The sequence below is a fragment of the Schistosoma haematobium genome, chromosome ZW (assembly GCF_000699445.3).
Source record: "Schistosoma haematobium chromosome ZW, whole genome shotgun sequence".
Taxonomy (NCBI): domain Eukaryota; kingdom Metazoa; phylum Platyhelminthes; class Trematoda; order Strigeidida; family Schistosomatidae; genus Schistosoma; species Schistosoma haematobium.
The window spans coordinates 19,135,436-19,150,053 of NC_067195.1; the positions used below are offsets into that span (position 1 = coordinate 19,135,436).

At 32.6% G+C, this 14,618-nt stretch overlaps 1 protein-coding gene across 2 annotated transcripts in view; it reads right to left on the bottom strand.

Annotated features, from left to right (window-relative positions):
- Positions 1-748: 748 nt before the first annotated feature.
- The window catches only part of SNTB1_1 (Beta-1-syntrophin), a 40,773-nt gene continuing 26,903 nt past the window's right edge, over positions 749-14,618 (bottom strand). The window contains exons 1-4 of one of the 2 annotated variants that reach the window (XM_051210613.1): positions 8,746-8,918; positions 5,698-6,091; positions 5,189-5,544; positions 749-2,163 (exon numbers count right to left, since the gene is read on the bottom strand). In XM_051210613.1, coding sequence (XP_051070621.1) covers positions 2,071-2,163; positions 5,189-5,544; positions 5,698-5,722 — 474 coding nt within the window. In that variant the 5' untranslated portion in view covers positions 5,723-6,091; positions 8,746-8,918 and the 3' untranslated portion in view covers positions 749-2,070. Of the gene's footprint in view, positions 2,164-5,188; positions 5,545-5,697; positions 6,092-8,745; positions 8,919-14,618 lie in introns of those variants that run through there. The other variant, XM_012936981.3, reaches the window with a different exon arrangement.

Sequence of the window (14,618 nt, forward strand, 5' to 3'; positions counted from 1 at the left end):
GATTAGGCCGTTCTTTCACGACAAATCTACAATCTTAGGGTTAGGTTTATTATTATAGCAGTATTTATAACGAACTAGACCCTAATTCTACAGGTTCTAGAAGCCACTCGACTTATGCTGGTGACGACTATATTATAGCCTAACAAATCACCAGAGTATGACAGGTTGACCCCACCTACCTTTATGCAGTGCACTGATACCCTTTATAAGCTAGTCCGTAATCTGTCTTGACACCCAGTAAACGCTCACTATTTTTTTGAAAGAATGAAAACAGCCTATCAATTTCTCCAAAGTCGAACAAAGATTAACAAGAGCTGTAAGTTGTGATGGATCAGCTTGATCATTGCTGAAATCCATAGAAATCCTAGTAAATCATTAGGTCATAAAATCGAAATCCAAAAAGCCTTTTACAAGACAAAGCGCATACGAGCTACCCTTTCAATAGATAGTATGGAGAGATAGTCGATATAAATGAATTACACCAAGATATTCGGAGAAAACACTGCCTTCTCATACATAAAAGCTTACCTATAATCTTTTAGGTCACTATTTTTATTTTTAATTGATGATATTCCACGAACTACTTTACACGTATCAGGATTTCATTGTGGATCAATGTCATTTAATTCAGTAAAAATAGTATGAAAGAATCCCCCACTTTTCAAAAATATTGAGCTGCGCATTACTAAAAATAGACATTTAAAATTTGTAGTCAAGTTATTTTTTACCAAATTTAAACATGTTACATGTTACACTAACATGTAATCACACTGTGAATGGCAAATAGTTACTCAATTTGTCCATTGAAGGGTTAAGCGACCAAAAGTAAGGAAGGGGCTTTTCTAGAGATTAAAGTTATATTCTGTTCACGACTAAAAACATGTGTGAAAAAAATGACTGTTATTTCTGTTGCTTATATATACTGAACTTAGTGCAAACACTAAAAACTTAATCCTTGTTATTCAATCGAAATGAGAAACAAGATAAAATCTTGTTGAAGTATCAGTAAATTTTTACTTTGTAAGATATAATTACGTTTAGGATTTCAGCAAAGGATACATTCTCTACATACGACTATCAGATGAATGTCTTCCACTACGATCATTATTTTCAAAATGATCACAGAAACCACGAACATTCAAAAAGCGAAAAAGATAAACCAATTCATTCTTAGTTTCATTTCAAAACTCAATCAATAACTGGATTAGTTATTGAACAAACAGAAGAACAGTGAGAATAAATTACTAATAAAAAGCAAGTAAGTAGGTAATCATTAACAATAATAATAGTAAAACAGCATAATTGTTAACAGTCACATTTTAGTTTACTGTAGATTCGATATGAGTCAAAGAAATACATCTTTATTAAGAGAAAGGAAAACGAGTGGTAGTGTATCACAGAAGAATAATAAAATCATAAGACGGCAACAACTACGATGATAAAAATGACTGGTCCAATGTCAACTAAATATTTTCCTTTCATTTCAGCTCTCTTTACGTTTGTCATTACAACCTTTTTGTTTGAATCTACTAGTCATCTAGTGAAAATAAAACACTTATTTCACATTGGAATAAAACCAACTAATCAACACAATGTTAGGAGAAAACAAGGGATGGGATAATGGAACTAAGTAGCAATAAAGAATATCAGACAACAAAAAGATATTCACATGGTTCAGAGTTTGTAAAGTGTTTATTGGAGAGTGAACTTCGTCTTCTCTATACAGATATCCATGTAGTGATTGTTCGACGCAAATTTGAACAATAATGATGATTTGTCAGTAGTAAATGTTTTTAAATTTGGAATGTATCGTACACAATGATAACGACTATAATAACTTTTTTTGATTCCTTAATTGAAAAATGAATAAAGATTAAATATTATTCGAAGTTAGTAATATTAATTTACCAATGTATTCATACGTAGAATTTTATTATACAATATACATATGTTTCCGTCCTTTTCCTTGTACTACCATTCGTTGTATTGCTGTTAAGAACTAGATGGGAGTGTGTGCGTATGTTTCTATATTGACAAATAAATAAAATGTTTCCCGAAATGTTTCTTCTGTTATCCAAATAATCCACGTCTCGTTACTTTGGCAGATAATATATTGTGTAGAATGAATACTACAGGCTTTGGACATCCAAGTAAATCTAATTCCTGTCAATTAACAAATTATAACTTTTGTTAATATGTATAAACAATTTATTGAAAACTGGATATTAGGTATGCCTCATAAGGCATTGGTTAAGAAGTATATGTAAGGAAAAACAATATCGTTCAGTGGATTACAAGTTAATACTCGGTTTCGCTCTTCTGGAAATATTTTTGTAAGATTCTATTTCCAAAGATAAAAAGGAACACGAAACTAGCAATAGACCTCATATTTAATTACAAAACAATTCGAAATAATGCAACAGATGTAATTTCTCAAGGAATACTGTTGATGTTGATGTACACCTATGCTCACCAAATTTAGTTTGAACTTCCAATCAATAGTAATTTACATTTTAATCAACAATCCGCTTGTTGAATGATCAGATGTCGTACAATAATCTTCCAAAAGAAATTATTTTTGAAATAAGTTGAAATAATTGTCTCGTTTTATCACTTGTTCAGTGAGTTATAACTGAATGCCCAGCTGCTTAAACAATTTCCTAAAACTTCATGTTGAATGCAAAATTAAAATAATTTTGTTACTTTCAAACTTTTGGTATTAAAAATTATGGTTGTTCACTAACAATTGTTTGCTTTCAAAGTATACAATAGCTAGCCTGCTTACTCTCATTTACATGAAGACTTAAAACAATTTTAAAAAATTCCATGACTGATTTCTTTCTAAATGTAAAACTATCCATCTGATTATAACGTTAGTTCTTTCCACTTTATCCTAGATAAATGGGGACTTTATCTAGTTTTCATAACTCTAATTGTAAAATTGAATATTGAATAGGATTGAAGTTATCCATTGTAATAATAAATATGAGATTGTATATTCACTGTAAAACAAAAACAAATTTACTGAGTGTCATTATTTAAAAGATTAACTATCCCTATATAAATATCATCCAATAATTAGAAGTATCGGTTAGCTAGTTCGTGGACAAATAAATGTCCATGAAGTTAATTTCTTAATTTTTGGATAAAAACTTGACTTGTTTACTACTACAGTTCTGTTTTTAGTCATTTCTTTTTTGTTATTTATTATATTGTAATCAGTTTATTTATGCTCTAGAGAATAGACACTGAATTAAAGAACATTGTTTTTTCAAAAAACGTTTTTTTCCTTATGTAGTGTCTTCATCCCATCTGTTTATTGTAAATATTGAAAAAAAGGAACTTACAACTAAATAGAGGAATTTTAATAGGAATTATGAGTTATATACTTTGTTTTGAGTGAGTCCTAAATGTAGCGAATAAACTTGAATCATTTAGTCCTGGTCTTATTTTAATATTAATGAATAAATCTTGTTTAAGGTAATATTTTGTTTGAAGTTATATCATCACGTATAAATGATACGGCATTTAAAAAAGATAAGATTTTGAGTAACATCGATTTATACAAGTGTTCTCTTCTAATAAACTAAATATTCTGTAATAACTCCAACCTAAAACATGGATAAATTTTCATTTTTGTTAAATCTCATTTATGTTAAAGATGATTTTCATCATGGATTTAACATCAGCTACGGAATCCTTGAAACACAGTGATAAATACTTGGAAGCTGTTCTTCGGTTCTGTGCACTAATGACCTTGGCAGTGATCTTATCCAGGATATAGGCATGCTTTTAAACTATCTAGTAACCGTAAAACCAGTGAGTTGGAATCTAATCATCTACATTTTCAAACTCAGTTAATTTAAAATATTGTATGACTATCGACCATTGTTTCCAGAAATGACGGTTTCGCTTTCTAATGACGTAAATTACACACATTTCAATTTCCTTACTAAAATATATACAACTTATAACGATTTGAATGTTGTGTTATGTAATGATCAGAGCAGAATATACCTTTAGATAAACTTTTTTGATTCCAGATAATTAGAAGTGCAAAGCTCTTTGCCATATTTCTTAGTTGTTAATCCTAGTGTTTCATACAATTTTAGTGAAAACAGTGTGCTTCTGTATATTTAAATACCCCTACAATCAATTTTGTAATATAGGTAGCATGATTTGTTGATGGTGTAGTGACAAAACGAGATTTATCAAGACTATGTGATATTTTGATTTTTCATAAATAAGCCAGACAAGATGAAATGGGAACATAAAAACTCACCGCTTTCAATATTAAGCAAAAATACACAATAACAAAGTAAATTTAACGTAAGCACAAACCTCTTTTGAGTGTATATGGAGGAATTGACCTTTCGTTTAACTAAGACTTTAATAAACCTAAGTATGGACCCTAGATCATTTTGCGTAGGCACTATAGATGCTGAGTTGAGATGGATTCTCTGGACGTTTCGACCATATGGTCAGTGTTAAAGTTGTGAAAGTTGTTGGATTTCATTAAAATCACGAACCGATCAGCTTTTAGATCATTGTCTAACCTCGATCGGTCCGTTATTTCACCGAAATTCCAATTATACGACAAAAAATAGGACAGAATTGGTACTTACCGCCTAGGTCAATGCAATTTAATCTTTTGTCAGTTATTTAGGCAGATGCAGAACTACCTTTGCTTATTATTCACGATTACTCTTTCTGTGTAAGTCTATCCATATATCCGTGTAAACTAGTAAATCAAATAGGATATCAGTTATACGCTAACAAGTTGTTTAACATTTTGGTGAATAACAGAATCTTTTATCACATCAGTGATGACCTTGATCATTTGTCTAAATTCATCTTTTATAACTTATATAAATAAACAATTTAATGTGTGATCACACTTCTCGAAATGTATTGTGTCAATATGCATCACATAGTTCTGATAAATCTCATCTTCACACTGCACTAATAAAGTTTATCAAAGTGACTAGCTGTTTTAAACATGGTACAATTAATGCTATTCAAGATGAACATACTTGTATGGGATTGATAAAATAAATAGACACACTGAAAAAAGTGTTTGTTATTAATATCACCTAATTATAAGCCACAAATCAACAAACAGCTGAAAGTAAACAAACACTGAATAAGTATTATCTTATTCATTAACCGTCTTTATCCATTTGCTTACATATTCTCCATCTGGTCCAAAATCGATCCACAGGATTGTCTTTCCATCATCTGCAGTTGACCTCAACCTTTCATATGGATACTCCCATATCACATGTCCACTAGTCATATTCCCTTGTGGATAAGATTGTGCTATTGAATGTGATTCTATAGGAAATTGACAAGAGATTAATTTTAATCCAGTATCATAGTGTAATGTTAAACGACAATCATAATTTTGCCATCTGCAAGTGATAACTACTTCTTGAGCTCCGGCTACAGCCATATGTGCGCCTTCAATAATTGCATTAGACCACGTCATTAAATCCTCTTGAGTAGATACGGCAAATGTATGAGATTCAACACCGTGTTTGCTACCTAAATATTCAACAGAAGAACATGGACAAACTAAACTAAATTGAATAAATGTAAGGTTTCCATAAATTCCTCAGAAGTTATTGCAGTTCTTGGAATTAATAAATTCATATACTTGACATCAAATAACGAAACGACCGTCTGCAATATACTCACCTGTTCTAGTTACAAATGTGACCATGTCTCCAGGTGGATACCTTCGACCAATTTCATTTTGTGCATGAGAATCATTCAGAATTGATTTTCTTAAATCTACATGAACAACACGTGTAGCAATTAATGGATGTGCTTGTACAGGATTAGCCCATTCTTCTTTAGATGTAGGAGCAGTATCATACAATAGTAAATCTCTATCAGATAAAGCTGCGAATACTGGTTTCCATGTTGTATGAATAAGTTGGGAATGTGCTGTTGCTGTCGTGTGATCTCCAGCTGATAGAATATCACTTACAATATTACCATTTATATCATCTATATGATCACCTACTCTATTTGGTACATCAGAACTAGTACACCGTAATTCCACCAACCAGTCCAGTTGTTTAAGTTCCTTTTTTAGGAAAGAAAAAAAATCGTAGCAATGATAAATGAAAGTTCAAGTTGATTTTAATGTTTATTGGTTGTTTTATGATTTTTAATTCATAAGTAAAATACGTGAAAATTTCCGTTTTGTTAATAGATTTGTTCACTGCTTGAACAAAGTCAAGGTTTAAATATGTCCTGATTTATATGAAACCAGTAGAATTTGTATTCAATCCCATATGGGTTCATAGTTGTACACTGGTGAGAAGTTTTGAAATAAGATAACACGTTTGTCCTTTATTCTACGTATTACTCAGAACTATGTTATCTCGTAAAAAAAATCTGGCTGATTTCCGTAAACACTTCTAAGACAAAGAAGTTCATAATTCAAAAACGATATAGCTTACAAATTCACCTTTTTTTATTATAAGTATTTGAAGATACTGAAATGGAAGCTAGTCTAGTTCAGGGATTCAAAATTTCAAATATACATTCATTATCTGAGACTTAAGATAACTACTTTTGAAGCTTAAATCACGTATGACAAATTACATGCTATATGTTAAACTTTCTATGTCCATACAAGCGTATGAAATCAAATTAATAAAACTTACTTAGTCACGACTTTTGTGATCAATTTCGTATTCTTACAAATTAATATGGACTGATAGAAGTTCAAAATATAAACTATCTGACAGCAACTCAGCAGCCTAAAGGCTAACCATTCTACCCAATCCCTGAAGGTTCTGTGTTGATCACAGGTTCAGTCGTGGACGGGCACTCTGAAGGAGTCCCATAATAAGACGAAAGAACCGTTTGATACTTAACCTTTAGTGGTTGTCTAATTAAAATCATTCCGTGATGTAAATCTACGAAAAGTATTGCTTTATATTAAGTAACTAAGATAAGTACTATATGTTCATATTAAGAACAGAGTTGTTTTAAATTCCTGAAACTCAGTGCCACATTATGTGCAGTTTAATATTTGACATATTGTACGAGTTATAATCATTTTTGAATAGTCCTTTGAAAATTTGTGATGGTATATTAATTAATTTATTTAAGTCGTCAATGTAAGATAATATTACTCAGTCAATTGCTTAGCAGACCCATTAAAGGAAAAAATAAATTTGAATAATTCTATCGAATGAAATTTACATAATAATGATATGAACCTCTTCATGAGAAAATAACAGGAATGAACATCATGACTGTCATTGATTTTGCTAACTGCATCTGTATCTTTTGTCATTGTTGTTCTCACTAACCAATATGCACATAAAGCTTCAGATGTTTTCCTTTATGAGTACCACAAACCTTTGATAAAAAGTAGTTTCCCCTAAATTTATAAATTTTTTGGAATTGTTTGCTGTTTAAAAGTAGAAATTTTCGCTACCAAGTCCAAATACTCTTTGAATGAACAATTACACAAGTAAATAATTTCCGCATATAGATTTCTGAATAATTGTCAGAAAATTAAGTTAAAAGCTAATCACAATCACAACCTAATAATGAGTATAGCCCGGTTATTCATTACTCAATTGGCAAAGACATCAAAGGAATAAGGTATGTCACACTTTTAGGTCACCGATCTGCTTCCCAGATGTTTACTCATGAACTAAATTTAAGGAAATCTTCATAGCAAAATATATCAACGTTTGAAATGAGAAGCAGATAGTATACATCATAGATAGCATCCGTTTGACCACATTTTAGTTAAGGTAATCCTTTACCTGTATGACAAGTATATTTCAAATTCTCTTCCTCATAACCCAATTCTCAGTAATCAGGGAAATATGAAAACTTCAATAAACTGATTAAACAAATTTATTTGTACACCGTTAAAAGTTTATCTAATTCAGGCTTAAAACGGAGGATGACACACATTGTTAAGTTGTTGTCAGTTTATGCATAGAATCTTAATTGTAGCGGTTCTACTCAATTTTACTTGTACGATATAAAAGTTTATCTGTTTGGGAAACCCTCTTCTCTCGTTACTTAGTGATAATTACAAATGTTATGTGAAAGTAAAACATATCTCAAACTGGTTTAGCAACTACACTGATCACAGTTTGTCCCGTATCACTTGTATTACGACTATATAAATCGTTCTTTGAGGTACGTTGTATGAATGAGAAGTGGTACCGGCCGACTTCCTAAACCAAAGTTGGTAGACGTGTAACATAGTGCTTGAAACTTGACTAATTCAATCTCTATTCCACCGCTTCTAAACATTAGGTTAGTCCACACTGTATTGCCTTTCTCGTTCGACAGCTCGATAGAAGTTAGTTCTACTTGATACTAGTTAGTTTTCATGACGTTAGCACAACTTAGTAAGGTGATTCAATATAATTAACTCGTGACAGTTTGATAATAATAATAACAGTAATAATAATAGTGTACCTCTCATATTTGAAATTACTATCACTTGGTTATTGAATATGAATCGATCAAAGATGAATTTACATCAAAAATGATTTATTACCAGTAATTTTATGAGAGGTTACGCGTTACAATCTTTCGAACTCGTAGAATCCGTGTTCTGAATAGTGTAGGATGTGAACATTGATAACAAGGGTTCAAGAATATGATTCATTCATTAGTTGGTGTTACATAGAATTTGAGACTAGTTTTCAAGTATGCTCATCACTCTCTAAATACCTTATCATCAAAGTCACTCACATGTTTTATAAAACACCATAGGATGGTAATTTTTTCTTCGAATATTACATGTTCAAACTATCTGACCTTCTTCCTAATTGGAAGACTTAATTTTCGTCATAGAAATTCTGACTGAAGTTGGGCGGAGACAAGATCAGAGTGATCCAAGCATTTAACCACTTCTATCATTTGCTTATTCCAACTTGAATAATCATACACTTTTCACCCAGAAATACAATTTACAGTTATTTGCTATAATTATTGACATTATTAATATTAATCGTATTATATGCAATTGTGACTTTATTTTCATTTTCCGTAGATAATAATAATAATAATATAAGCCAATTATTATCACAATCAGCATTGAATATTCAACAATTAGAGCGAACAAGTAATTATTTATGAGTAAAAATTGACCAAGATAACTGTATGCACATACATATTTAATAGATTATTAAGGTATGTTTTCCTAATCATTTTCTCTGTAATTATTCAGTTCATTCATGAATTCCCATTTAATTGCAGTATTATCTCTCTGTTGTTGTTGTTGTTGTTGTATTTTCTTGACGGATGTAAATAATAGTTCTTAAACAACTTAGTAACGGAATAAATTAGTCATTCATTAATGGCACTATTATTGTTAGGTAGCTTTATTCTCAACTAATTACGATTTTAAAACAGTGTTTATAAACATATTTGTATTGCATGCTTAACTAGAGTAAAGATATTCGGAAAGTTGTTTCGAGAGTTTAATAAACACGATAGGGCGCAATGAGAGTTTAGATTGGTGGCAGTTGGTTGGTTATTCCCACTGTGTCCTGTTATCTTTTCTGTTGGTCTAAAGATTCTCTTACGATATATTAAGAACAATAAAGCCTGGAAGTAAAATATCATTATAAATTTCACTCTGTTATATCATATTTACTAAAGCAACTGAAGATGAAAGTAGATCCCGTCATGACACAGTCACTTTATATAGTGACATGTTAAATAACTCCATTGTTTCATCTACTCATCCGATAGACAGCCAATAAACCATCTAGATGTTTCTGATACTTTGGTAGTTATTTCGAAGAATAGCTGGTCATTTTCCAGTGTCAAATCAGTGTTGTGATCATTAGTATCACCGATTGACATTGATTAAGGCCTCATAGGCTTCACTCCGTTAATTCAGTACAAATCCATTACTGTTATTTCTTTGAAAGATGTGTGTAAAGAATATTCCATGCATCTTTTTGAATCTATTCTCTCCCAAAAGTAAGAGTTTTATGATGGTTTGGTAAACCCAACTAGACAAGCTCATAAAGTATTTTTGTTATTATACAACAGTGTCATGATCTACCTAACTTTACAGTTCTTTGACACAACACTCAACAACATGAAAAAGTACTTCTTTTGGTTAAGACATCGAAAACAAAATTTCATCCTGAAAGAATTGGTCGGCCTTTCAATCTTCTACACCTTTCTCGTTGATATTTACTAAACAATGATATTACCAGTATGTGGAGTTAGAGAGAATGACACGCACACTGAGCTATGATGTTTATGAGTGACATTCAGCGATTAAATAATGGAAGAAAGTCCCATGGATAATCGTAAATTGATAAGCATTAAAGATGTTTCGATGTTTTTCTAAACTGGTCTAAAACGTGTAAAATAACTAGAAGACAGTCTCAGGTCTAATACCGATCTTATAAGGATATGTACTGTGAATACATGGTGAACGATTTCTAGTTTGTACTTTAAGCTTACAAGGTTTTGTTCTAGGCTGAGATAATTCACAGTTCCATCCTGTTTACAAAAGCAGTGATTAGTAGTATGGGAGGATTTCCATTTTCACAAACGTCTTGTTACATATGTACTGCAACTGTGTTTGGAAAACTCACAGCAAAATAATAAGACAGGTGTATTCGAACGGTAATTTAAATATCTGCAGATACGAAGCAGATATGAACGGTTTGATTCAATGATTGATTTCGTAACAGTATTTTGATGAGAAGCGTCCATTTCACTTTGTAATAGTTTGTAGGAGATATATAGTTAATCATATAACTACTTATTCCAGTTGATATAACGACTCAGTCATGACCACTTTCGGAGATGGAATTAGTTGAATCAAAGCCTGACAAATGAACAGATAATAGAAGACAGAACACAACACTAGACAAAGTTCAGGTTTTCTCATTACAAAATACTTTTAAGCAAAATGTTGGGAAGGAAACTGGAACTGTTTTAGAGTTGTCAAAACAATATAGTCAACAGTGAGCTGTGGTGCTTTTGTCATTTATTGGCAAATGAAATTGAGAATCCACAATTACTCTTAATTCTTGTTAGTAATGAGGATGGGACCATCAATGTTCATTTATTTATTCATTCGAGCGATATTGTGACGACGTTTTACACTACTTTGAACATGTATATCGTGGCGAGCAGAGATTTGTCAGATAACTATTGAGAAATGGAGACTATGGGACAATAGTTCGATTCTAGCTAGAGGCTCTTCGACTGTACTACCCATCAACAACTCACACAAAGATTTAAATCTACGACCTTAATGTTTTATGATAAGTCTGATATTTCCAAGTCAATTGATAAATCCCATCTGATATGCGGTATGACACGATCTTCATCTTCACAACTAATCAGTTTTGAAGTGTACTTCGTAAATTCTTTTGAGAAGCATAAAACCTTTAAATTTCACTGTGTCGGGAGTGATGCTACTATTCCAATGACGACACAGTAAGGGTTTGTATTCTCCCGTCGTTGTTAACATTTATGATTGGTTGGTCTCCACTGATACGTGAGCATCCGGAGTGGATTACTCCGATAAGTTTTAGGAGTTGCAGGCACACCTACCTGGTTAGTGGCTAAGTGGATTCTACTACTAGCCATTATCTGATTTGAATAGTAATTTGAACGTTCTGCTTATCCATCGCCTAGACTAGATGGTGAGACTATAATTTATGTACGACCTTTGGGCGACGCTAATCTGACCTCAAGAGTGTCCACCTGATAACTAGGACAGGATGAGAGTTATAATTTAGTGTGAGGAATTCGAATTCTGATTTACAGTTGATGGTTAAGGTTAGGAGATAGATTTAGAGTCTTCATCACGTATTGACATCCGTTATAATACCATGAATCTATTTAGCCAGATGGATGAGTGAATTTCGCGCCAAAATCCGAGACCTGCTGTCTTATACCTGATTGGTTCTTCCATAAATTATAAGTTAACCTTCATTTCAATGGATTATAAATTGATAATCTAGTTATTATTTAGTAATAGTCAATAGAGGAACATCCTCAATGTTTGTCAAATGCTTCATTGTTCTCTTTACATGACACACTAAGTAGCTGGTTATTTCATGTTTGATTTATTGTTTTGATTTTATGAGTTATCATTGTTTGATTGGAACACACATGCTAAATATCTTGATACCACCTCTGTACTTTAAGCTGAGTGGCTTAAAGACACATCTATTGTTATTATTATTACAATCCCCGTCAACCGACTTACCAACCTTTCCTAGTACCGTGTGGCTGATCTCAATATTATTCACTTGATAGTCCAAACATATACGAGGAGTGCTCCAGAGATACCGATGAAAAGAAGCCTGAAGTCTACGCTTGCCTTTGACTTGTATAAATAAGTGCGTGGAATAAAGTATTTGGACTGAAATACGACATAAGATTACACATTTTTGTCGGAAAGATAATGTCATGAAATCCTAATATTCAGTATGTGATTTGTTAAGCTTCTGATCCTTCGAAAGTAAACGAAATGTTCTGAGATTTTCTGTGGTATATTATCAGTTAGCTTGGAAGATTGTGGAGATAGCATAACAAGAAAAATGTTCACATAATCGATTGATCTTAACTAGATAATCATTGGAAACTTAGGACTATTTTACAATTGGCTCCCACAATGCAATTAGAGACCGAACTAGGGACCGTCACAGAGGTTAACTGATTTGATATCTAATCAGTTGTTCAATAATACCAAAATTTGATTAGTTCTATGGACTGTTAGCGGTGAGTTGTAGCTGTGAAAAAATTACTAAAGTAGTTAGAATTGTAATAATTTGTTTCTTCAATTTGATGAAGCTTATTGATGCTCATATAAGTTCATTATCAAATGGAAGACAATATTATGCAGAAATCATATGTACTAATAGGAGTTTATCTAATTCAGCAGATTACCTAAACACTAAGTTAAATTGTACATCAAGGGGCACTATGTTTAGTAATGAAAGCTCAACACCTGTGTTAAATATTCACTGTTACTCATTAGTACATTGTTTATATAATATTAGGGAAATCCATCATCTGTTAAGAATTCAAACTTTTATTTTACAATCGGGACGTTTGATACACTAATGTCTAACTTTTTACTCCAGTCACTAATAGCTCTTAAAACTGGATTATGTTTCTGAATAAGTTTACAGACATTAACTATGCAAAATATTTTGAGATGGTGGAGAAGATTTGTAGCTCAGGTGGATGATTTTGGTGGAGTTTTGTTCTCTGAGCTGGATGGTTTGGTCGTGGAGCTTTCATCGTTCTTCTGAACGACATCATCAGCACAAACTTCAGATAGAAGTGAAGTGTTTGAATTTCTCCATATGTATCTCAAACCTTGTTCTGTGCACCTCAACGTTGATTGGTTCTTATTGACCTTAAATTTGTCGTTGTTTACTTCTTTGTTTTGGTTGTGTCTCCCATTGTTTTGATTTTTGTTCTTATGTTTGTGCATGATTTTTCTGATTGGTTGATAAATTGGATTGATTTCAATATGCTTGTTAATTGCTGATTGACCTGAGTGCCAGGCTTCTAAAAATTCTCTGGTGTTTTTGGAGTTTCCTCTGTCTAAGATTTCCACATTTTTCCAATCGAATGAGTGTCCGCAGTTGTCCACGTGTATTGATATAAGTGAAGAGATATCATGCCGTTTGACTGCTAATTGATGTTCATGTAGGCGAAGGTGAAGGGGCGTCCACTTTGTCCGATGTAGTGTTTTTCGCAGTTGGCATAATTTATCTTGTAGATGATGTTTGATTTGTTTTGCTTTGTTATTTCATCTTTTGGTTTGCATAAGATTGATTGTAGTGATTTTGTCGGTTTGTGTGCCACACCTATTCCGAAGGTTTTCAGCAGTCTCGTCGCGGTTTCTGATATTCCTTGTATATATGGTAGGGTGATCCTTTTGTTGATTTTTGTGCTTGACTTGGGTTCTAATGCTGCGTGCGGTTGGTATTTTTGATGAAGTTGATGGGGTAGCCGTTCTTCTGAAATACATCCTTTAGGTATTTCTCTTCATTTCTTCGTGCTGCCAGTGTGCTGCAGTGTGTCCTCGCCCTCTTGAACAAATTGTGTACGCAGTTGATTTTGTGAGCTCTGGGGTTGTTGCTATTGTAGTTGTGAATTTGATCCGTATGGGTCGGTTTCCTATATACTTGAGTTTCCAGTTTTCCTGTGTCGGTCCTAGTGATCAATATATCCAAGAATGCTAGTTGGTTGTTTGACTCCTGTTCCATGGTGAACTTGATGTCATCGAAGACGTTGTTGATCAGGTTGTAAGTGTTTTCTAGTTCATTCTTTTTGACGATGACGAAGGTGTCGTCTACGTAGCGAATCCAAATTTTTGGTTTGATCACTGGTAATATAGCGGCTTTTAGTCTTTGCATCACTGCCTCTGCGATCAATCCTGATATTGGTAATCCCATTGGTGTCCCTTTCGTTTGTCCGCAGATTTTGTTGTTGAATTGAAAGTATGTTGTTAGGCATAAATTGATGAGTTCCTGTAGACTTTGAATTTGAAGCTTCGTGTATTTAGTGAGGTTTGTGTCGTTGTTGAGCAACAGGGATATAGTTTCTTTTGCTAATTTTGGTTC